This window comes from Cervus canadensis, chromosome 1, assembly GCF_019320065.1.
Source record: "Cervus canadensis isolate Bull #8, Minnesota chromosome 1, ASM1932006v1, whole genome shotgun sequence".
Classification (NCBI taxonomy): Eukaryota; Metazoa; Chordata; class Mammalia; order Artiodactyla; family Cervidae; genus Cervus; species Cervus canadensis.
The window spans coordinates 92,134,492-92,161,034 of record NC_057386.1 but is presented as its reverse complement, the minus strand read 5'-3'; the positions used below and the strand labels follow the sequence as shown (position 1 = coordinate 92,161,034).

Below are 26,543 nucleotides of genomic sequence, written 5' to 3'. Positions count from 1 at the left end.
CTTTTTAAAGATATTTTGAAAGGCTGATTAAAAGCAAAATATACTTAAATGTATTAAATTTTATCATATTGAAGATTATCAGATTATATTGCTAGTTTTATTTAGTTTCATATAAATCTGAGATAATCATTTTCCTCACGATTTATAAGCATACCATTGAATTTTGTTTTAAATGCTATTGATTAGGAAGGATATAGTTCTATACTAACTTTTTTTTTTCCCATTTATTTTTATTAGTTGGAGGCTAATTACTTTACAATATTGTAGTGGTTTTTGCCCTACATTGACATAAATCAGCCATGGATTTACATGTGTTCCCCTTCCCGATCCCCCCTCCCACCTCCCTCTCCATCCCATCCCTCTGGGTCTTCCCAGTGCACCAGCCCTGAGCACTTGTCTCATGCATCCAAACTGGGCTGGTGATCTGTTTCACCCTTGATAGTATACTTGTTTCAATGCTATTCTCTCAGAACATCCCACCCTCGCCTTCTCCCACAGAATCTAAAAGTCTGTTCTGTACATCTGTGTCTCTTTTTCTGTTTTGCATATAGGGTTATTGTTACCATCTTTCTAAATTCCATATATATGTGTTAGTATACTGTATTGGTCTTTATCTTTCTGGCTTACTTCACTCTGTATAATGGGCTCCAGTTCATCCATCTCATTAGAACTGATTCAAATGAATTCTTTTTAAGGGTGAGTAATATTCCATTGGTGTCTATGTACCACAGCTTCCTTATCCATTCTGCTGAGGGACATCTAGGTTGCTTCCATGTCCTGGCTATTATAAACAGAGCTGCAATGAACATTGGGGTGCACGTGTCTCTTTCAGATTCTGGTTTCCTCGGTGTGTATGGCCAGAGTGGGATTGCTGGGTCATATGGTAGTTCTAGTTCCAGTTGTTTAAAGGAATCTCCACACTGTTCTTCCGTAGGCGGCTGTATTAGTTGGCATTCCCCCCAACAGTGTTTTAGAGGGTTCCCTTTTCTCCACACCCTCTCCCAGCATTTATTGCTTGTAGACTTTTGGATAGCCAGCCACCCCCTGACTGGCGTGTAATGGTACCTCATTGAGGGTTTTGATTGCATTTCTCTGATACTGAGTGATGTTGAGCATCTTTTCATGTGTTTGTTAGCCATCTGTATGTCTTGTTTGGAGAAATGTCTGTTTAGTTCTTTGGCCCATTTTTTGATTGGGTCATTTATTTTTCTGGAATTGAGCTGCAGGAGTTGCTTGTATATTTTTGAGATTAACCCTTTGTTTCTTCATTTGCTATTATTTTCTCCCAATCTGAGGGCTGTCTTTTCACCTTGCTTATAGTTTCCTTTGTTGTGCAAAAGCTTTTAAGTTTCATTAGGTCCCATTTGTTTATTTTTGCTTTTATTTCCAATATTCTGGGAGGTGGGTCATAGAGGATGCTGCTGTGATTTATGTCGGAGAGTGTTTTGCCTGTGTTCTTCTCTAGGAGTTTTATAGTTTCCGGTCGTACATTTAGATCTTTAATCCATTTTGAGTTTATTTTTGTGTATGGTGTTAGAAAGTCTTCTAGTTTCATTGTTTTACAAGTGGTTGGGCAGTTTTCCCAGCACCACTTGTTAAAGGGGTTGTCTTTTTTGCATTGTACATTCTTGCCTCCTTTCTCAAAGATAAGGTGTCCATAGGTTCGTGGATTTATCTCTGGGCTTTCTATTCTGTTCCATTGATCTATATTTTTGTCTTTGTGCCAGCACCATACTGTCTTGATGACTGTGGCTTTGTAGTAGAGTCTGAAGTCAGGCAGGTTGATTCCTCCAGTTCCATTCTTCTTTCTCAAGATTACTTTGGCTATTCGAGGTTTTTTTTGTATTTCCATACAAATTGTGAAATTATTTGTTCTAGTTCTGTGAAGAATACCGTTGGTAGCTTGATAGAGAGTGCATTGAATCTATAGATTGCTTTGGGTAGTATACTCATTTTCACAATATTGATTCTTCCAATCCATGAACACGGTATATTTCTCCATCTATTTGTGTCCTCTTTGATTTCTTTCATCAGCGTTTTATAGTTTTCTATATATAGGTCTTTTGTTTCTTTAGGTAGATATACTCCTAAGTATTTTATTCTTTTTGTTGCAGTGGTGAATGGTATTGTTTCCTTAATTTCTCTTTCTGTTTTCTCAGTGTATAGGAATGCAGGGGATTTCTGTGTGTTAATTTTATATCCTGCAACTTTACTATATTCATTGATTAGCTCTAGTAATTTTCTGGTAGAGTCTTTAGGGTTTTCTATGTAGGGGATCATGTCATCTGCAAACAGTGAGAGTTTCACTTCTTCTTTTCCTATCTGGATTCCTTTTATTTCTTTTTCTGTTCTGATTGCTGTGGCCAAAACTTCCAAAACTATGTTGAATGGTAGTGGTGAGAGTGGGCACCCTTGTCTTGTTTCTGATTTTAGGGAAAATGCTTTCAATTTTTCACCATTGAGGATAATGTTTGCTGTGGGTTTGTCATATATAGCTTTTATTAGGTTGAGGTATGTTCGTTCTATTCCTGCGTTCTGGAGAGTTTTTATCATAAATGGATGTTGAATTTTGTCAAAGGCTTTTTCTGCATCTATTGAGATAATCATATGGTTTTTATCTTTCAATTTGTTAATGTGGTGTATTACATTGATTGATTTGTGGATATTAAAGAATCCTTGCATTCCTGGGATGAAGCCCACTTGGTCATGGTGTATGATCTTTTTAATATGTTGTTGGATTCTGTTTGCTAGCATTTTGTTAAGGATTTTTGCATCTATATTCATCAGTGATATTGGCCTGTAGTTTTCTTTTTTTGTGGCATCTTTGTCTGGTTTTGGAATTAGGGTGATGGTGGCCTCATAGAATGAGTTTGGAAGTTTACCTTCCTCTGCAATTTTCTGGAAGAGTTTGAGTAAGATAGGTGTTAGCTCTTTAAATTTTTGGTAGAATTCAGCTATGAAGCTGTCTGGTCCTGGGCTTTTGTTTGCTGGAAGATTTCTGATCAGAGTTTTGATTTCTGTGCTTGTGATGGGTCTGTTAAGATCTTCTATTTTTTCCTGGTTCAGTTTTGGAAAGTTATACTTTTCTAAGAATTTGTCCATTTTTTCCAAGTTGTCCATTTTATTGGCACAGAGCTGCTGGTAGTAGTCTCTTATGATCCTTTGTATTTCAGTGTTGTCTGTTGTGATCGCTCCATTTTCATTTCTAATTTTGTTAATTTGGTTCTTCTCCCTTTGTTTCTTAATGAGTCTTGCTAACGGTTTGTCAATTTTGTTTATCTTTTCAAAAAACCAGCTTTTAGCTTTGTTGATTTTTGTTATGGTCTTTTTTGTTTCTTTTGCATTTATTTCTGCCCTAATTTTTAAGATTTCTTTCCTTCTACTAACCCTGGGGTTCTTCATTTCTTCCTTCTCTAGTTGCTTTAGGTGTAGAGCTAGGTTATTTATTTGACTTTTTTCTTGTTTCTTGATGTAAGCCTGTAATGCTATGAACCTTCCCCTTAGCACTGCTTGTACAGTGTCCCATAGGTTGTGGGTTGTTGTGTTTTCATTTTCATTTGTTTCTATGCATATTTTGATTTCATTTTTGATTTCTTCTATGATTTGTTGGTTATTCAGAAGCGTGTTATTTAGCCTCCATATGTTTGAATTTTTAATAGTTTTTTTTCCTGTAATTGAGATCTAGTCTTACTGCATTGTGGTCAGAAAAGATGACTGAAATGATTTCAATTTGTTTGAATTTATCAAGGCTAGATTTATTGCCCAGGATGTGATCTATTCTGGAGAAGGTTCCGTGTGCACTTGAGAAAAAGGTGAAATTGATTGTTTTGGGGTGAAATGTCCTATAGATATCAATTAGGTCTAGCTGGTCCATTGTGTCATTTAAAGTTTGTGTTTCCTTGTTAATTTTCTGTTTAGTTGATCTATCCGTAGGTGTGATTGTGGTATTAAAGTCTCCCACTATTATTGTGTTATTGTTAATTTCCCCTTTCATACTCGTTAGCATTTGCCTTACATATTGTGGTGCTCCTATGTTGGGTGCATATATATTTATAATTGTTATATCTTCTTCTTGGATTGATCCTTTGATCATTATGTAGTGTCCTTCTTTGTCTCTTTTCACAGCCTTTATTTTAAAGTCTATTTTATCTGATATGAGTATTGCGACTCCTGCTTTCTTTTGGTCTCCATTTGTGTGAAATGTTTTTTTCCAGCCCTTCACTTTCAGTCTGTATGTGTCCCTTGGTTTGAGGTGGGTCTCTTGCAGACAGCATATATAGGGGTCTTGTTTTTGTATCCATTCAGCCAGTCTTTGTCTTTTGGTTGGGGCATTCAACCCATTTAAATTTAAGGTAATTATTGATAGGTATGGTCCCGTTGCCATTTACTTTGTTGTTTTGGGTTCGTGTTTATACAACCTTTCTGTGTTTCCTGTCTAGAGAAGATCTTTTAGCATTTGTTGAAGAGCTGGTTTGGTGGTGCTGAATTCTCTCAGCTTTTGCTTGTCTGTAAAGCTTTTGAATTATCCTTCATATCTGAATGAGATCCTTGCTGGGTACAGTAATCTGTGTTGTAGGTTATTCTCTTTCATTACTTTAAGTATGCCCTGCCATTCCCTTCTGGCCTGAAGGGTTTCTATTGATAGATCAGCTGTTATCCTTATGGGAATCCCTTTGTGTGTTATTTGTTGTTTCTCCCTTGCTGCTTTTAATATTTGTTTTTTGTGTTTGATCTTTGTTAATTTGATTAATATCTGTCTTGGGGTGTTTCGCCTTGGGTTTATCCTGTTTGGGACTCTCTGGGTTTTTGGACTTGGGTGGCTATTTCCTTCCCCATTTTAGGGAAGTTTTCAGCTATTATCTCCTTGAGTATTTCTCATGGCCTTTCTTTTTGTCTTCTTCTTCTGGGACTCCTATGATTCGAATGTTGGGTGTTTCACATTGTCCCAGAGGTCCCTGAGGTTGTCCTCATTTCTTTTGATTCTTTTTCTTTTTTCCTCTCTGCTTCATTTATTTCCACCATTTTATCTTCTACTTCACTTATCCTATCTTCTGCCTCCGTTATTCTACTCTTGGTTCCCTCCAGAGTGTTTTTGATCTCATTTATTGCATTATTCATTTTTAATTGACTCTTTTTTATTTCTTCTAGGTCCTTGTTAAACATTTCTTGCATCTTCTCAATCCTTGTCTCCCAGCTATTTATCTGTAACTCCATTTTGTTTTCAAGATTTTGGGTCATTTTTATTATCATTATTCTAAATTATTTTTCAGGTAGATTCCCTATCTCCTCCTCTTTTGTTTGGCTTGATGGGCATTTTTCATGTTCCTTTACCTGTTGGGTATTTCTCTGCCTTTTCATCTTGTTTAGATTGCTGTGTTTGGAGTGGCCTTTGTGTATTCTGGTGGTTTGTGGTTCCTTTTTATTGTGGAGGTTTCTCCCAGTGGGTGGGGTTGGACGATTGGCTTGTCAAGGTTTCTTGGTTAGGGAAACTTGCATCGGTGTTCTGGTGCGTGGAACTGGCTTTCTTCTCTCTCCTTTTGAAGACAATGGGCTGCTTTTCTGGGCACCTGATGTCCTCTGCTAACGATCAGAAGTTGTTTTGTGCAGTTGCTCAGCGTTCAAATGTTCTTTCGATGAATTTGTAGGGGAGAAAGTGGTCTCCCCGTCCTATTCCTCTGCCATCTTAGCTCCTCGTCTTCAGTGTCAGTTCTGTACTAACTTTTAAGAAAATTCTATCTGTATACCTGTGCTTATGTAAATTTTTGTTATTCAGTTGCTAGGTTGTGTCTGACTCTTTGCGACCCCATGATCTGCAGCACACCAAGCTTCCCTATCCTTCACTGTCTCCCTGAGTTTGCTCAAACTCATGTCCATTGAGTCACTAATGTTATCTCATCCTCTGTCGCCCCCTTCTCCTCTTGCCCTCAATCTTTCCCAGCATCAGGATCTTTTCCAATGAGTTCTTTGCATCAGATAACCAAAGTATTGGAAGTTCATCTTCAGCACAGGTTCTTCTAATGAATAGTCAAGGTTGATTTCCTTTAGGATTGAGTGGTTTGATCTCCTCACTCTCCAGGGGACTCTCAAGAGTCTTCTCCAGCACCACAGTTCTAAAGTGTCAATTATTTGGTGCTCAGCCTTCTTTATGGTCCAACTTTCACATCCATACATGAATACTGGAAAAACCATAGCTTTGAGTATATGGACTTTTGTCGGCAAAGTGATGTCTCTGCTTTTTAATACACTGTCTAGGTTTGTCAAAGCTATTCTTCTAAGGAGGAAGCATTCTGCTACAGGCTTTCATGGTGGCTCAGACAGTAAAGAATCTGCCTGCAATGCAGGAGACCTGGGTTCCATCCCTGGATCAGAAAGATCCCCTGGAGAAGGGAATGGCTACCCACTCCAGTATTCTTGCCTGGAAAGTTCCATGGACAGAAGAACTTGGCAGGCTACAGTCCATGGGGTTGCAAAGAGTTGAAGATGATTGAGTGAATAACACTTTCATTTTTTCAAATATTCTTCTGTAGTATTCAAGGTATAACTGAAATATGCTTCAAGACATGGAATAGCTGCTCCTCATGGAGCATGTTCTCCAACAGAATGTGCTGTTCTCATTGCATAGGTACAATAATTGCATAGTAACAACTGAATGGATATCATGCAACATCATATCATTTGAAGTCCTAAAAGTTGCTTCTCTGACTTATGTGTTTTTGATAGTTATAAACACAGCTTTTATCCATTAGATAACATACATACCCTCCCTCTCTATATGCATGTTTGCATGTGTGCATGCATGTATGTGTGTGCTGTGTGTATATGTATATATACTACTGCTGGAAGGGATAAAAATAAAAACCACTGATTTAATTAAGCAACTGTCCAATAACCTCATTGCCAGATCTACTGGCCATTTCTCCTTAATTATCTCTACTTTCTGATCTGTAAATTTTTTGATAGTTGCTGACTACCATCAACAACTACCCATCAGGGTATGACAACTCTGCTGTATTCCTGCCTATAGCAGGCTTTGGCTACACAAATAATAGTTGCTGTCTGTGATAAACAGTCACTTGGATCCTACTGATGATAGCTACATGTTTTTAAGGTAGTAAGATCTTGTGCACTAATCTTAGGTTTAATTTTAATTTTATTAATTGGTGAAATCAGAAATCAGTTAGGAAAAACAAAAACAAAGTCAAACCCAAGGCTGATGATGCTTCAGGGAAATATACACATATTCCTCATGCCATTAAAATGGATGAACTGGTTGAAATAGCAAACTGGCATTAAGATTGTTTTTCTTGTTCAGTTGTGCAGTCCTGTCCGACTCTTAGAGACCCCATAGACTGCAGCACGCCAGGCCTCACTGTCCTTCACTGTCTCCTGGAGTTTGCTTAAACTCATGTCCATTGAATTGTTAATGACATTAGGTATTAAGAGAGCTAAAATGTTCGTGCCTTTTAATCTAGCAATCTCACTTCTTGAAATAAATCCCAAGAAAGCAATTTAGAAAAAAAATAATTAAATCTTATCTCAGTGTTATGGTCGATAATACAGAATTATCCTGGTTCTGTGTACAAAAAACAAAAACAACAGAATCCTCCCCCCAAAAATGAAAATTTATTTGGAAAAAATAATATTTACATGATAGTAACAAACAAAACCTATCTCTTTTTTATGGTTGTATCAATAGATTATTTGTTTTCTGACTTCTCTTCCTCTTTCTTTTCCTCTTTCCTCTTAAATGTAGGTAGCATCCATCGACCTTTCTTTTACCCACATCTCTCTTCTCGTGGTTGGCAATTTTAGTTGATCATGGTTTCTATTTTTTGTTTGTGGATGTCTCTGAAACCCAACATTTCAACCCTATTATCTTTCCAGAGCTCCATTTGTGACACATATTTGACTCCATTTGTGATGTGTATTCAATTGTGAATATATGCAACTCTGTATATCCCCCCAAAACTCTAACTTTCTCTCCTACCAATCATTTTTACTGTGGTCTATATTCTTACCAATCCATCTTGAAATCTTTAGCTTCACATTCTCCTTTCTTCCACTGCCTTCATAATCCTCAGCTGTAGACCTGCAGTATTTTTCTGGTGTGTCTTCATCATCTCCTTGTGATTATGTAGTTCAGGCTTGTCTTTTTCTGGTGGGGGGCAGGGTGCTTCCCTGGTCACTCATCTGGTAAAGAATCTGCCTGCAATGCAGGAGACCCTGGTTTAATTCCTGGTCAGGAAGTTCCCCTGGAGAAGGGACAGGCTACCCACTCCAGTATTCTTGGACTTTCCTGGTGGCTCTGCAGTGCGGGAGACCTGGTTTTGATCCCTGGGTTGGGAAGATCCCCTGGAGAAGGCAGAGGCAACCCACTCTAGTATTCTGGCCTGGAGAATTCCATTGACTGTATAGTCCATGCACAAAGAATTGTACAGGCCTGAGCGACTTTGATTGTCACTTTACTTTTTTTTTTTTTTTTAAAGAATGTTTGTGATAGATCCTTAATTGTTCTATCTGAAGACACTCTCCTCTTCAGTGAATCTTGTCAGAGAAGTCTTTTTGAAGCACAGATCAGAGCATATTGCTTTCTATATTAAAAACCTTCAAAGACTTCTTATGAATAAAGAGATTCTTGATCTCCATCTAGTCTTCAAGGTTCTCCACTAGATGGCTTGAACTTGCTTTTCTTTTTTTAGAAAAAAGAACTTTCTTTTCTGACTTCCCTCTCAAGTCTTTTTTTTTCTCTCATGTTCTTCATGTTTCCTTCTGAGCCTTTCATAATTTTTTGGCTTCTACCTAACCATTTCCCTATTTTCATATTTCTGGATCTCATCCATGCTTCAAGAGTTGGCTTTCAGATTTACCTTCCAGCTGGGAGTAATCTTTTCTTCCTGGGAACTCCCGAAGGATTTTTCTGTTTCTTTGTCATTGGGGTTAGTATACTTCCCATTGTACTATGGTTATTTACGTGTGTGTTACTGATATTTGTTAAGTTCTTTAGGGTCTGGATTTATGTCTCATCTGTTTCCTGTGTACTTTATATGGTATGTAACGCATATTTATTAAGTAAATAAACGTAAAGAGCTCTCTTGTTTGGGGAACATTTTGGGAAGAACAAAATTTTGAGGATTCTTATTAATATACCAAAGGCAGTAAAGATTATATGTTCCATAAGGACCTGCAGAAGTGTATTTGAAAGTAATTTTGCTTTCAAGAAAAGAAATATAAGAAATTAGATAAGTAGATTTGGACTTGAATCACTGATTCAAACTATTTTCAAACAGATGAAAGCTAGTTTTTAAAGGCATATAGAATAGAATATAGACTTAACAGTATATTCAGTCGTTTAAACAGTTACTTATACAAGTAAGACTTGCAAACAGTAACATTTTGGTTTTCTTTAGTATTTCTATAATATGCAGCTCACATTTTATAAACTCCTACTTCTTAATCTTGTTGAGAATTTTTTAAGGAAATTGTTGATTTTTAAATAGTTCTGTTTCCTTTCTTGTATACATATGTTTTAAATTTTTTGTTTGTTTTGCAGGTATCCTGGTCAGATATAGGAGGACTGGAAAATGTCAAGCTGAAACTGAAACAGGCTGTGGAATGGCCCTTGAAACATCCTGAGTCTTTCACCCGAATGGGTATTCAGCCACCCAAAGGAGTTCTTTTGTATGGGCCACCTGGATGCTCTAAAACAATGATCGCGAAGGCTTTGGCCAATGAGAGTGGACTGAATTTCCTGGCTATAAAGGTAGGATTTAAGTTTATTAAATTGTTACTCTCTCTTCCAGCAGCCCGCCCCCTCTGTCCCGCCCCCCACCTATCCTCTGATTCCTACCCTTAGGAGAGAATGAAAAGCCATCTTAAGGAGTAGTTGAATTTTTTTTTTTTTTGTGGTTAATGGCAATGTAATATAGGGAGATGAGAGATAAATAAATTAGTGCCTATAATCAGCAAATCATGGTTTAGTTTCTTGATTTTCAATATTTCTTACACTCACCCATATGTAATAGAAACCAGTTTTCTTTTTTTGCTACTTTTCTTTTTTTACTTTTGCTTAACCATGACTTAAATATGAATTTAATTATGAATTTAATAAATTTAACATTTATAAACATAATATTTTAAAAGAACTGAGATACTTTATATGGAAAAAATAAATTTTTAAAAAATATTTTTCTAGTCAGAAGGTATATATACATTTTTTATATTCTGAAACATACACACACATATTGTTTGTTCACTACATGCCAAGTTGCTTCAGTCATGTCCAACTGTGCAACCCCGTGGACTCTAGCCTGCCATGCTTCTCTGTCCATGGGATTTCCCAGTCAAAAATACTGGAGTGGGTTGCCATGCACTCCTCCAGGGTATGTATACACACACACACACACACACACACACGTGTATATATATATAAAGCCTTAAATTCATCTCTATAGACATTATCACAGAAGTACATATTTAAATATGTTAACCTTAAAATCATTTAGAAAAAAGGCACATGATAATTTATTTTGATGTTGTCAGGGAATTTTTTTCATAATAAAATGTTTTCTGTCTTAAAACATTGAAATCATTGGCAGTTTTCACAATTATTTTAGTATAAACATTTCAGAAGGTCAGTCTTTTATTAATACTTTACTGTTGATTCTTGAACAACCTAAATTTGAACTGTGTGGTTCCATTTATACACAGGATTTTTTTTTTGAATAGTAATTACTATGATGTTACATTATCTACAGTGGATTGAATTGGCAGATACGGGGGGACTGTATATATGGTGTTATATACTAAGTTATACTTAGATTGCACAGAGGGTCAGAGCCCTCGCCCCCTCATTTTTCAAGGATCAGCTGTACTTTCTGTGGAATATTATTTAGATGTATTTAGGATATTTTCTTTTTGAGAATCAGTATCATCACAGTCACTAGTGTTTGCCTGTTTTTTTTTGTTTTATCTTGTGGAAGATATTGGATATGGATTTGGGGAGGAGACCATTTTCACTGTGATTAGTTACACTGACTCACAACCATAGTTTTAAGGGTTGCAGTTTTAAATGTTGGAGTAATGAGTGATTTTGAAATTTCCAGAGACATCTTGATTTCTCTTTGGTCCTTGTTCTCTTATCTTGTGGTAATGAACATGGCCATTTTACTGGCATTTCCTCCTTTTTTTTTTTTCTGTCATCTTCTTTTCTCTATGCCTACCTTCCACAACTGTATAGTCATAATCTTTGAATTTTTCCTGAGTACTGGATACCTGAAACTTATTTAATGAGGACTTAGCTCACAGTTATTTAGACTTGAATATCAAGGAAGCAAAAGCATGTGTATTTCCTTACAAATTAGTATCTCACTCTTTTGTGGTTGAAGATAACAGTTGCTACCAGGACTGCTTTCTGGCCTACCCTAGGATTACTTAGAAATATTTTTATCACAGTTTTTGACTTTGAAACCTTTCGTAACTTTATAGTTTCACTTTGATTTTTTTTCATGGTGAAAAAATAGTAAAAAGATTTTTTATAAGGTTTATCTTGGACACTGTTCATATAAAATAACCATGTGTTAACTTATAAATGCCTTTCATTAAGTATTTAATTCTTTTAGGTCACATACACAAAAGATACATGATGTTAAGAAATTTTCTTCATAAGTTGAGTTTGTATTTTCTTAGGGAAGGTTACATATCCTACTTATTAATGTTTATTTAATGTGGACTTTTATTCATTATACAATTTTGTGTACTTTGACAGTATTAATCAATTTTTGAATCTGGGTGGAGAATATAGTTAATGAACAATGCATGTTCATTTACTGTTCTTTCAGATTTTCCTATCTGTTTAAAAATTAAAAAAGAAAAAGTTAACACAAAAATAATTTGCTTTTCTATGCATTTTCATTGGTTCTTTCATCTTGGTCTGATTAATTTATGAGAAGAGTTAAGTAGCTATGGGCTTCCCAGGTGGCGCTAGTGGTAAAGAACCTGCCTGACAATGCAGGAGACACAAGAGATGTGGATTCGATCCCTGGGTAAGGAAGATCCCCTGAAGGAGGACAGGGCAGCCCAATCCAGTGCTCTTGACTGGAGAATCCCCATGCACAGAGGTGCCTGGCGGGCTACACTCCACAGGGTCACACAGAGTTGAACACAACTGAAGCTAATTAGCACGCACAAAGTAGCTGTATCATATAGTTTATGTATGAGGAAATCAAGCTAAAGAAGTTAGGGATTCATGTTGTATTCTTGCAAGTTTTATTTTCCTGTGAAAAAGTTGTCTCGTTTTCAACATAGATATTTGTTTTCTATGGGATTTAAATATTATAATTAAATTTGAACTTATTGCAATAATAAATCTTATACGTTTTGAAAGTGATCAGAAAAAAATAGATACCAGTATTGGGAGACCTAAGTGTTTTGGATATATTGGAAAGAATAAATTCCCTAACACTTTTTGCAATGGTAATTACCTTCAATTTCCAAGATAAAGAGTTTTAAAACTTTAAATGTTTCTTTCTCTTAGTTTATGAAAGAACCCTTTAGCTCCCCCTGTGCATCTTTTCTAAACAGTGATTACAAGATTTATATTCTGCTCAGAGTTAAGTCTTCAGCTTGGCTTGTGTGGACTTTTAATATCCTTTGGCATCTGTATGTGTTTTTGTACAGACTGTAGCACTTGACATATGCTTAAGTTTAGTTTGTCATCTGGGTCAATTACGTCAAAATATTTTCCAGTTGAAATTTCCTCTCTGCTTCTCTTTTGCTTTTTGTCTGGAGTGCTACAATAGATTAATTACCTTTGAATAGCTGGGCTACTTCACTTTATGAAGAACAGTTACTGATTCTGGAAAAAGGGGGGCTAGGCCTCTGACAGGGATTTTCGGCAAGTCCTTTATGAACAGTATTGGCAAGTACAAGAATACAATGAACCTAGTATATCCTTGACCTTTGGGGGAAATTTTTTCTGATACGTGTCTCATAGAGGAATTGTCCAAAATATATCCCATTTTCAGGAAAAAAAACACAACTGTGTATTTTATTGAAGTCAGTGCACAATTCAGAGTAATTACTTTTGTCCATTTACTAGATGCCCTACTATTCTGTTACCAAAGGTACAAGTTAATCTGAACTTTATAAATTCCAAGTTCATCTTTAAACTTTTTAAAAAAAATCATGTAGGCTAGTCTATAAATCATGGAGCTTTCATTTTGCAGATACTGCATAGAAAACTGCATAGATACCTCTTTTATATACAGAATGCTTTAAGATTAGTTTCTAGGATGACAAAGAAGGATAATAATGTCTGAGAAGGTGAAGTGACTTTTCCAAGTCAAAGAAATGGTGATAGAATCGGAATTTGATCTCAGGACTTTGTGACTCCAGAGTCTAAGCTCTGAACCACTGTATAATACAATCTTCCTTTTTTTTTTTTTTTTTAAATAAAACTAGTGTCCAGTACCTTTTTTCATTAATTACACCAAGTTACTAGAGAAGGTAGTTCAGGCAGTTTCTATAGGGCAAGTTCAGAGATGTGGAAAGACATTTCTGGGACCTAGTTTAAAGAATAATTTTGCTTCTCTAGGGCAAGGAAAACTGAGGAAAACAGCATAGCTTTGGAGAGGAAGTTGGTTAAATTAATAAGAAAGGGTAAGCACTGCCGAAGGAACAGGAACCTGATGAATTAAATGGAAGTTCAGGAGCAAAGACTAGAGGTTGAATAATGTAGAGCTTGAAATTTACTCATTAGTATATAATTTGTGCCCTTGAGGTTGAGTGTGTTACAATGAAAAGAGCATGAAGCTGGGATTCATAAAGCTTTGGTTCAGTTTCTAATACTAGCACTTTTTAGCTCTATAGCCTTAACAAGTTCTCTAAGACTTGGTTTTTTCACCTGTATAGGCCTTTGGAGAGAATTATTTTAAAAACATAAATGAAAAAGTTTTAGAGGGCCTAACTGCTTAACTCCTGCATATAGTTATGACTTCCTTACCAAGAATTCAATGTGGAAAGGAGGGAAGTGAAGAGTTACTTGGTAGTGGAGAAACCTGCCTCAGCCAGGTGATCATGGTTAACATCATTAGGATTAGTCATGTTAGTATGTACCCTTGTATGTATGATGTGATGAGAATGGTACTTTATTCCCAAGGTCTCCCTCCCAAACACTTATAACCCATGTTTACCTATGAGAAAAACAGCAGGCAAACCCAAATTGAAGGACATTCATTCTTTAGAATACCTGACCACTACTCCTGAAACAGTTGTGTCCGACTCTTTTGACCTCATGGGCTGTAGCCTGCCAGGTTCCTCTGTCCATGGAATTCTCCAGGCAAGAATACTGGACTGGGTTGTCCAGTCCATATATCCAGTCATATATCCAGTACAAATATACCATATATTAATAATATATGATAAAAATAGAGGAAACTGAGTGTGTATTGGGGTAGGAATGAATATATGGAAAGTCTTGGTACTGTATGCTCAATTCTTCTGTGAACCTCGCATGAGTACTCAGTCGTGTCTGATTCTTTGCTGCCCCATGGACTGTAGCCTGACAGGATCCTCTGTCCAAAGGATTTTCCAGGCAAGAATACTGGAGTGCCATTTTCTCCTCCAGGGGTTCTTCCTGACCCAGGGATCAAACCCACATCTCCTGCATTGCAGGCAGATTTTTTTTACCACTGAGCCATCAAGGAAGACCTCTGTAAACCTTGAACTTTACCAAAAGAAAAAGAAAAATCTGTGAATTTATTTAAGTATTAAGGTTAGTATCACAGATTGAGCCATAGTATGACCAGACTGAGTATAACTGAAGTTTAAAAGGCCAACTCAGATTTCTGTATTGCAGTGTACATGATGGGTGGAATGCAGGGAAGGAAAAGAATCATGGGGAGATTGTCAGTTCCTTGGGTGAGGGCTTTGGAGGAGACCTGTTCATCACCCTCCTGTTCATGTTCCCCAAGTTAGTGGAAAGTTACAGAGAAAAGCCCTTAGAGGAGGTTGGCTGAAGAAAACTGGATTTGGGGCTGCTCTGAGCTTGGCTGTTTCAGTTCTGTTCTCCGTTGAAGCCAATAAAGGTATGTTGGTTCTGGCCTCAGACCCAGACCCGAACATTATAAAGAATACTTGCTTTTAGTGTTTTAGTTATATTTTTTCTTTCACCTTGGGCGCAGATTCTAATTTAGAGTCTCACCAGTAACTGTGTCCAGTTCCATGCCTTTTGTGGACCCTAAGTTGTTATTCTCTTTCTACAGGTTTTTATTGCTATTTGGGCTCATCTAGAGTCTGAAACTGTTTCTTTTTAACTTCTGTTAGAGTTGTTTTTTTTTTTTTTTTTTAATTTAAAATCTCTGTTATGTCTCCAAATAGTGTTGTCTCATGTGCCCCATACTCTAAGTTGACAGTTACTGATGTCAGAGTTAAAGACATATACTTAGTTTTAGTAATGTTTAATGCTATTAGGGAATAACTAATAGTTCTCTATTTTTCTTAGGACAGATAGAATAGTTACTGTGCCATGGTCAGAATCACAAAGTTATGTAGGAGTTAGATTGAATTTACTTAAATTTAGTGTTATTTGTGCACTGTATATGCAGACATGTTAAAGCTGAGATATCATATATTAAAACCACATATGTTAATAAATTATTTTTTTAGTTGAGTTTGTATCAAAATGATGTCTTGACATGAAAGTATTCTATAACATTTGGCTAAAAGTAAAAAAAATGACAATATATAAACAAGAAATAATAAAACCTTTAGTATTTGGAATCCAAGAAGACCTAGAGAAATATAAAAGAAAAGAATACTTTTACATTTCCAGGAAAGGGAAATAGAATATTTAATAGAAAACTTTGTTATTGTGTTAGTTTAATTTTTTACTTGTGGATTCCAGCTGAGAGAGATTATTTTTTCCTTCTTTTAAATCTCCTTTGAATGAAATTTAATTCATGTCTATTACACTTAAGCTATTTGTAAATATTTTACTTTTGTAGCAACAACTCAAATATATATTAAGCACCTTCTGTGTGTTAGGCACTGTACATGGTAAATGAAGTGGTTAGAAGGGCTTCTTGCTACCTACCAAAACTCATAATTTAGTGAGAATAAACAAATGAAATAGCAAAATGATTAGCATTTAGAATCTTGATGATTAATTATATGTGAGAAATGAGAAAGAAGTTAAAGGTGATTAAAATTTTACTTTTAATGACTGGCAGGTCATTAAAACCACACTAACTCTAGGAAGAGTTAGCGGATGAGGAGGAAAAGTAGGTTTGAGTTGGGAAAGCAGGTACTCATTTGGGATTTAGACTTGTGGAGTTTGAAATGCCTTTAGAACAGGATGACAGAAATGTCTAAAAGGGTGTTGAACACAAGTTTGTAGCTGAAGGGGGCTTCCCTGTAGCTCAGACGGTAAAGAATCAGCCTGGAATGCAGGAAATCTTGGTTCAATCAAGGTGGGGAACATCCTCTGGAGAAGGAAATGACAGTCCACTCCAATATTCTTGCCTGGAAAACTCCATGGGCAGAGAAACCTGACGGGCTGCAGTCCATGGGGTTGCCAAGAGTCAGACATGACTGAGCGACTCACACTACTACTTCTACTACTACTTGTAGCTCAAGAGAATGCTCATTTCTAGGGATGAAAAAATGGAAGTTGAGACCTCATGTTTAAGATTCTGCAAAGTAGTCAGTAAAGAAGATTGACAGCGATGAGAGTGATCAATAATAATATAAGCGATTTTTCTGGGGCCAGGGAGTGTGCACAGGCACACTATAGCTAGCTAAATTGTAGCCAGCATGGTGCCCATATTGTTAAGTTCTAAAGAAACGTGTCCTTTTCTTTTTTTGAATGAATGAATTGTGGGGAAGGTTTGTATTATAATTTTTGAGAAAACAGTTTGGATTCTGTTTCCTTCCTTGCCAGCCGCTCTCACTTTCTAGGTTTTTTTACTCACCCAGGCATTTCATGCCTAGTTCCTAATGCCAGTTTTCAAACTCTTTGAAGTACCTTCCCAAAATGGCCTTTTCTGTGTGCTAATGCTGTACTTTATATTAATTTTCAAGATCCTTTACTCACATTTCTATATGTAATTCTACCTCATGTGAGTTTGGGTTTTTATGAGCTTATTCCATAACATTTAACCATAGTTAACACTTGGGTTAACTTGCCTTCCCTAGACATTTTGGAACTTATAAAAGCTGGATATGAATTGTAAAAGCCAAAAGTAACAGGCAGGTGTAAGACACATTTAAAAGCCCTTGAGAAGACTGGGGAAAAAACCCAGTAGTGATTAAAGGGGCAAAATTACAAGAGCATAATCTATGACTACTGTACTTGAATTTGTGACTGAATGGTGTCAAACACTAAAACAAAGAGATAAGTCAGGTTTAGTTTCCACTAGATTAATAAAACAGTCAGACATATTTTTACATGTATTTATGTTATTTTTGTTGTTTTATAAACTAAAGCACTTGAAATCTTTGTCATGGAAAAATTAAAACTAACACCCCAATTTATGCTACTTTTGGTGGGTTTATCAGTCACCATTATCAATGAGGCAATTATCTAGCCAGGTGAAATGTGGCAAGACTATCATAACATAGTTATTTTGGTAAGTAAAACTGGAAGAGAAATAACCTTATCTAGTTTTATCAGTCTTATCTATTCTAGGGATTTATTATTCCTTTTTTTAAAAAATTAAATAGTTTATGAGCAAATGTGAGATTCTGTATGTATCTAACCATTGTAAGTGGATACTGTTAGTTACTATTAGATACTATTAGTTATCAATAAAATACTTTTTTTCAAAGTAACTTTCATTTTTCAAAGTAAAATTCATTTTTTCAAATGCTCAGTTCAGTTCAGTTGCTCAGTCGTGACCAACTCTGTGACCCCATGGACTGCAACATGCAAGGCTTCCCTGTCCATCACCAACTCCCTGAGCTTGCTTAAACTTATGTCCATTGAGTAGGTGATGCCATCCAACCATCTCATCCTCTGTACTCCCCTTCTCCTCCCACCTTCAATCTTTCCCAGCATCAGGGTCTTCTCAAATGAGTCATTCTTGGCATCAGGTGGCCAAAGTGTGGGAGTTTCACCTTTAGCTTCAGTCCTCCCAATGAATATTCAGGATTGATCTCCTTTAGGATGGACTGGTTGGATCTCCTTGCCTCCCAAGAGACTCTCAAGAGTCATCTCCAACACCACAGTTCAAAAGCATCGATTCTTCAGCACTTAGCCTTCTTTATAGTCCAGCTCTCACATCCATACATGACTGCTGGAAAACCCATAACTTTGACTAGACAGACTTGTGTTGGCAGAGTAATGTCTCTTCTTTTTAATATGCTGTCTAGGTTGGTCATAGTTTTTCTTCCAAGGAGCCAGCATCTTTTAATTTCTTTGCAGCAGTCACCATCTGCAGTGATTTTAGAGACAAAAAATATAAAGTCTCTCACTGTTTCCATTATTTCCCATCTATTTTCCATGAAGTAATGGGACCAGATGCCATGATCTTAGTTTTCTGAATGTGGAGCTTAAGCCAACTTTTTCACTCCTCTTTCACTCTCATCAAGAGACTCTCTAGTTCTTCTTCACTTTTTGCCATAAGGGTGTTGTCATCTGCATATCTGAGGTTATTGATATTTCTCCCAGCAATCCTTAAATATTGTCCTTCAATACTTATTATCAATTAAAAATTTATGGGAATTGAGTGATAAAGGTTTTTCCTACTTCTCCTGGCAATCTTGATTCCAGCTTGTGCTTCATGCAGTCTGGCATTTCACATGATGTACTCTGCATATAAGTTAAATAAGCAGGGTAACAGTATACAGCCTTAATGTACTCCTTTCCAGATTTGGAACCAGTCTGTTGTCCCATGTCCAGTTCTAACTGTTGCTTCCTGACCTGCATACAGATTTCTCAGGAGGCAGGTCAAATGGTCTGCCATTCCCATCTCTTGAAGAATTTTCCACAGTTTGTTGTGAACCACACGGTCAAAGCCTTTGGCATAGTCAGTAAAGCAGAAGTAGATGTGTTTCTGGAACTCTCTTGCTTTTTTGATTATTTAGTATGTGTTGGCAATTTGACCTATGGTTCCTCTGCCTTTTCTAAATCTAGCTTGAATATCTGGAAGTTCATGGTTCATGTACTGTTGAAGCCTGGCTTGAAGAATTTTGAGCATTACTTTGCTAGCATGTGAGATGAGTGCATTCAGTTGTGGATGTGACTGGTGATGGAGGTAAAGTCCAGTGCTGTAAAGAACAATATTGCATTGGAACTTGGAATGTTAGGTCCGTGAATCAAGGCAAATTGGACATGGTCAAACAGGAGATGGCAAGAGTGAACATCAGCATTTTAGGAATCAGTGAACTGAAATTAACTGGAATGGGTGAGTTTAACTCAGATGACCATTTTATCTACTACTGTGGGCAAGACTCCCTTAGAAGAAATGGAGTAGCCATCATAGTAAACAAGAGAGTCTGAAATGCAGTACTTGGATGCAGTCTCAAAAATGACAGAATGATCTCTGTTCGTTTCCAAGGCAAACCATTCAGTATCACAGTAATCCAAGAATATGCCCCAACCAGTAATGCTGAAGAAGCTGAAGTTGAATGGTTCTATAAAGATCTACAAGACCTTCTAGAATTAACACCTAAAAAAGATATCATTTTCATTATAGGGGACTGGGATGTGAATGTAGGAAGTCAAGAGATACCTGGAGTAACAGGGAAATTTGGCTTTGGAGTACAAAATGAAGCAAGCCAAATGCTAATAGAGTTTTGCCAAGAGAATGCACTGGTCATAGCAAACACCCTCTTCCAACAACACAAGAGAAGACTCTACACATGGACATCACCAGATGGTCAATACTGAAATCAGATTGAATATATTCTTTGTAGCCAAAAATGAAGAAACTCTATACAGTCAGCAAAAACAAGACTGGGAACTGACTGTGACTAAGGTCATGAACTCGTTATTGCTAAATTCAGGCTGAAATTGAAGAAAGTAGGGAAAACCACTAGATCATTCAGGTATGATGTAAATCAGATCCCTTACGATTACACAGTGGAAGTGAGAAATAGATTCAAGGGATTAGATCTGATGGACAAAGTGCCTGAAGAACTATGGAAGGAGGTTCATGACATTGTACAAGAGGCAGTGATCAAGACCATCCCCAAGAAAAAGAAATGCAAAAAGGCAAAATAGTTGTCTGAGGAGGCCTTACAAATAGCTGAGAAAAGAAAAGAAGCAAAAGGCAAAAGAGTAAAGGAAAGGTATACCTGTTTGAATGCAGAGTTCCAAAGAATAGCAAGGAGATATAAGAAAGCCTTCCTCAGTGATCAGTGCAAAGATATAGAGGAAGACAATAGAATGGGAAAGACTAGAGAGCTCTTCAAGAAAATAAGAGATACCACGGAACATTTCATGCAGAGATGGGCACAGTAAAGGAAAGAAACGGTGTGGACATAACAGAAGCAGAAGATATTAAGAAGAGGTGGCAAGAATACACAGAAGAACTATTCAAAAAAGATCTTCATGATCTAGATAACCACGATGATGTGATCACTCACCTTGAGCCAGGCATCCTGGAATGCAAAGTCAAATGGGCCTTAGGAAGCATCACTACAAACAAAGCTAGTGGAGGTGATGGGATTCCAGTTGACCTACTTCAAATCCTAAAAGATGATGCTGTGAAAGTGCTGTACTCAATATGCCAGCAAATTTGGAAAACTCAGCAGTGGCCACAGGACTGGAAAAGGTCAGTTTCATTCCAGTCCCAAAGAAAGGCAGTGCCAAAGAATGTTCAAACTAAGCCATGCTAGCAGCTATTTATTGAAAGTTAGGCTTTGCCCTTGTCACCTAATCTCTCCCAAGAAAAACCTTTGAATTTGAATTGCTGGTATTGTGTCTAGTCTTAAGAGGACATTTCCTTATTTATTTATTTTTTTCTTTTTAGAATTTGAAAATCAGAGGACATACAGTTTTTAGAAACAGTAGTATTAGTAGTCTGGAAATTCAAATCCTCTATTTTAATAGTCATTTAGTTTGTCTAGGACTTTTGATATTTCACTTAACTTCTTTTGCTTTGTTTTCCTCAGGCTTTAAGTGAGATAGGTTAGAATAAATGATTCTCGTGAAGCTCTTTCACTAATAGAATTCTGTGAGTAGCTCACATAATGCTTGTATTCTAATCTGTTGCTTATCTTTTTTGCCTGTTGGTGGCTAACCATTTGGGGCATTTTCTCTAATTGTCAGGCATAACGATTAAGAGGCTTCACTATCTGTTCTGTCATCTACTAAGTTGTGTGACTGTGCAAATTACTTTACATTTTTTTCACTTCAATATTTTTTTCTTTAAAATTATGATAAGAGTATTCACCTCAAAGGTGTGTTGTAAGTAGTTATGGGGATAATGCATATTAAGCATTTAGCAATATTTCATAAAATTTGCTGATACTAGTTGCTGTTTTCTTCTGTTTTTAAGAATTGGATGTATATTTGACCTCAAATAGAACAATTAAAACATGCTTACTCCTTGGAAGGAAAGTGACCAACCTAGATAGCATATTAAAAAGCAGAGACATTGCTTTGCCAACAAAGGTCCATCTAGTCAAGGCTGTGGTTTTTCCAGTGGTCATGTATGGATGTGAGAGTTGGACTGTGAAGAAAGCTGAGTGCTGAAAAATTGATGCTTTTGAACTGTGGTGTTGGAGAAGACTCTTGAGAGTCCCTTGGACTGCAAGGAGATCTAACCAGTCCATTCTAAAGCAGATCTTTCCTGGGTGTTCATTGGAAGGACTGATGCTGAAGCTGAAACTCCACTCCTTTGGCCACCTCATGCGAAGAGTTGACTCATTGGAAAAGACCCTGTTGCTGGGAGAGATTGGGGGCAGGAGAAGAAGGGGACGACAGAGGATGAGATGTCTGGATGGCATCACCAACTCGATGGACATGAGTTTGAATAAACTCCGGGAGTTGATGATGGACAGGGAGGCCTGGCGTGCTGTGATTCATGGGGTTGCAAAGAGTCATACACAACTGAGCGACTGAACTGAACTGACTGAACTGAACTGAAAACAAAAAGTATAGGAGCACAGCTTATGATCCCTTAAGTTTTCTGTTAGTGTTAAAATAAAATGTATCTATCTTTGAAACTGAATTTAATCTTTTACAGTTTGTTGTACCAGAAAATAAGAAATTTTTGGCAGTGAACTTCAAATTCAAAATTACCTTCCTTAGTGATGATGACTTCATAAAGAATTTTGGATTCAGCCAGTAACATATTAAAAAGATCATACATCATGACCAAGTGAGTTTCTCTTAGGGACGCAAGGATTCTTCACTATTTGCAAATCAATCAGTGTAATACACCATATTAACAAATTGAAAGATAAAAACCATATGATTATCTCAATAGATGCAGAGAAAGCCTTTGACAAAATTCAACACCCATTTATGATAAAAACTGTCCAGAAAGCAGCCACAGAAGGTACATACTTCAACATAAAAGCCATACAGCAAAACCACATACAGGATAATTGAAACATTATCCTCAATGGCAAAAAATTGAAAGTATTTCCCACAAAATCAGGAACTAGACAAGGGTGCCCACTCTCATCACTACTATTCAACATAGTTTTGGAAGTCCTAGCTGCAGCAATCAGAGAAGAAAAAGAAATCAAAGGAATCCAGATTGGAAAAGAAGTAAAACTCTCACTGTTTGCAGATGACATGATCCTCTACATAAAGAACCCTAAAGAAACCACCAAAAGATTACTAGAGCTAATCAATAAATATAGTAAAGTTTCAGGATATAAAATTAATACACAGAATTCCTTTGCATTCCTATACACTAACAATGAGAAAACAGAAAGAGAAAGTAAGGAAATAATCCCATTCACCATTGCAACAAAAATAATAAAATACTTAGGAATCAGTTTACCTAAAGAAGCAAAAACCTGTATATAGAAAACTATAAAACACTGATGAAAGAAATCAAAGATGACACAAATAGATGGAGAAATATACTATGTTCATGGATTGGAAGATCTATATAGTTAAAATGAGTATATTACCCAAAGCAATCTATAGATTCAACTCAATCCCTATCAACTGAGTTGAATATATAGATTGCTTTGGGTAATATACTCAAGATATCAATGGTATTTTTCACAGAACTAGAGCAAATAACGTCACAATTTATATGAAGACACAAAAAACCTCGAATAGCCAAAGCAATCTTGAGAAAGAAATATGGAACTGGAGGAATCAACCTGCTTGACTTCAGACTATACTACAAAGCTACAGTCATCAAGACAGTATGGTACTGGCACAAAGACAGAAATATAGATCAGTGGAACAAAATAGAAAGCCCAGAGATAAATCCACACATCTATGGGCACCTTATCTTTGACAAAGTAGGCAAAGATATACAATGGAGAAAAAACAATTTCTTTAACAAGTGGTGCTGGGAAAACTGGTCAACCACCTGTAAGTAATGAAACTAGAACACTTTCTAACACCATCCACAAAAATAAACTCAAAATGGATTAAAGATATAAATGTAAGACCAGAAACTGTAAAACTCTTAGAGGAAACCATAAGTAGAACACTTTCTGGCATAAATCACAGTAAGATCCTCTATGACCCACCTCCCAGAGTAATGGAAATGAAAATAAAAGGGACCTAATTAAAAACTTTTGCACAATGAATGAAATTATGAGCAAGGTGAAAAGACAGTCTTCAGAATGGGAGAAAATAATAACAAACGAAGTAACTGACAAAGAATTAATCTCAAAAATATACAAGCAGCTCATGCAGCTCAATACCAGAAAAATAAACAACCCAATCAAAAAATGGGCCAAAGAACTAAACCTAACATTTCTCCAAAGAAGACATAAAGATGGCTAACAAACACATGAAAAGATGCTCAACATCACTCATTATCAGAGAAATGCAAATCAAAACCACAATGAGGTACTATCTCAAACCAGTCAGAATGGCTGCCATCAAATTATCTACAAACAATAAATGGTAAAGTGGGTGTGGAGAAAAGTGAACCTTCTTACACTGTTGGTGGGAATGCAAACTAGTACAGCCACAATGGAGAACAGTGTGGAGATTTCTTAAAAATCTTGAATTAGAACTGCCATATGACCCCGCAATCCCAGTGCTGGGCATACACACTGAGGAAGCCAGAATTGAATGAGACACATGTACCCCAGTATTCATTGCAGCACTGTTTACAATAGTTAGGACATGGAGGCAACCTAGATGTCCATTGGCAGAAGAATGGATAAGGATTTTGTTGTACATATTCACAATGGAATATCCCTTAGCTATGAAAAAGAATGCATTTGAGTCAGTGAATGATACTGGAGCTGTACTATACAGAGTGAAGAAGTCAGGAAGAGAAACACCAACACAGTATATTAACTGTATGGAATTCAGAAAGATGGTAACAATGACCCTCTTTGCAAGACAGCAAAAGAGACACAGATGTAAAGAACAGACTTTTGGAATATGTGGGAGAAGGCGAGAGTGGGACAATTTGAGAGAATAGCATTGAAACATGTATGTTACACATGTAAAATAGATGACCAGTGCAAGTTTAATGCATGAAGCAGGACACTCAAAGCTGGTGCTCTGGGACAGCCCAGAGGAATGGGGCAGGGTGAGAGGTGGTAGGGGGTTCAGGATGGGGAAATACATGTATATCCATGGCTGATTCATGTTGATGTTTGGCAAAAACCACCACAATATTGTAAAGTAATTAGCTTTCAATTAAAATAAATAAGTTTTTTTAAAGTCACGCAAAAAAAAGAATTTTGGATTCAGGTAACATATCAGTTCAGCTAGTGGCATTGCATTTTTAGGTCTGGCATCCAGATATAATTCTTCAGCATGTACTGTACAAAATCACATGTTTTCTAGAGGCCTTATAGAACTTTTCATTACTACTGTGACATGTTAGTAATACTTGAGTTATTCTATATTCTAACCTAGGTTTTCTTCTCAGTGCTAACTTCCTAGATTTGATTTTCAAATTGGTTTGATTTTTTTTTTCTTTCCTTTTGCTTTTGGAGGAAAAAAGCACTCTTTCTTATCCACAGAGTTTTCTGTAGCCTACCTCTAGGTAGTAATGGAAAGCTATAGGCCGTATTTTCACATTTTCAACAAAGTATTTATTGTCTGTTTGCTTGTACATGAGATTTTTAAAACAAGTTAATCTTTCTGTTACCAGTAGCAGCATATTGTATTCTCAGATCATGAAATGATCATAATCTTGTTCTAGCACTGATATTCAAGTCATCTATTTAGAGTCAGCTCTGTGGAGATCAGTAATCATTTCTCCAAGTTATCTAACTACTTTCCTTTAGTTAAAGCCAGATAATTAGAAGGTGGTATATATGCATTAAATATATTGCTTACTTAAAAAAATCGCTTCACTGGATTACTATTTTATGTTACGCTCTTGACTTTTATGGAGAGTTGCTGTAAGAACAATAACAGTAAAACAGAGTTTGCGTGATAATAATTAAAAATAATAGTGACACCTGCAGTTTTCCTTATTTTCATTAGGTCAGTTCAGTTCAGTCACTCAGTCATGCCAGACTCTTTGGATCCCATGGACTGCAGTACACCAGGCTTCTCTGTCCATCACCAACTCCTGGAGCCTGTTCAAACTCATGTCCATAGAGTTGGTGATGCCTTCCAACCATCTCATCCTCTGTCATCCCCTTCTGGTCCTGCCTCCCATCTTTCTCAGCCATGAGGGTCTTTTCTAATGAGTCAGCCCTTCGCATCAGGTGGCCAAAGTGTTGGAGCTTCAGCCTCAGCCTCAGTCCTTCCAATGAATATTCAGGACTGATTGCCTTTAGGATTGACTGTGTTTGATCTCCTTGCAGTCCAAGGGGCTCTTCAAGAGTCTTCTCCAACACCACAGTTCAAAAGCATCAGTTCTTTAGCACTCAGCCTTCTTTATGGTCCAACTTTCATATCCATACATGACTACTGGTAAAACCATAGCTTTGGCTAGATGGAAATCTGTCAGCAAAGTAACATCTCTGCTTTTTAATATGCTGTCTAGGTTTGTCATAGCTTTTCTTCCAAGGAGCAGGCATCTTTTAATTTCATGGTTGCAGTCACCATCTGCAGTGATTTTGGAGCCCAAGAAAAGAAAGTCTGTCACTGTTCCCATTGTTTCCCCGTCAGTTTGCCCTGAAGTATTAGGACCTAATGCCATGATCTTAGTTTTTTGAATGTTGAGTTTTAAGTCAGCTTTTTGACTCTCCTCTTTCACCTTCATCAAGAGGCTTTCTAGTTTCTGTTTGCTAAAGTGGTGTCACAAGGGTGGTGTCATCTGCATATGGAGGTTATTGATATTTCTCCCGGCAGTCCCAACCCGGAGATCAAACCTGCATCTCTTATATCTCCTGCATTGGCAGGCAGGTTCTTTACTGCTAGCCCCATCTGGGAAGTAGAAATTAAGATAAATTGTTGGTGATGAGGTCTCTGTAGTACTTTTGGG

General features: G+C 36.8%; 1 protein-coding gene across 2 annotated transcripts in view; it reads left to right on the top strand.

Moving 5' to 3' along the window:
* Positions 1–26,543, top strand: part of SPATA5 (spermatogenesis associated 5) — a 323,645-nt gene that overhangs the window by 72,658 nt on the left and 224,444 nt on the right. For both annotated transcript variants that reach the window (XM_043486957.1, XM_043486963.1), the window contains exon 11: positions 9,551–9,760. In XM_043486957.1, the coding sequence (XP_043342892.1) occupies positions 9,551–9,760 (210 nt within the window). The remainder of the gene's footprint in view (positions 1–9,550; positions 9,761–26,543) is intronic.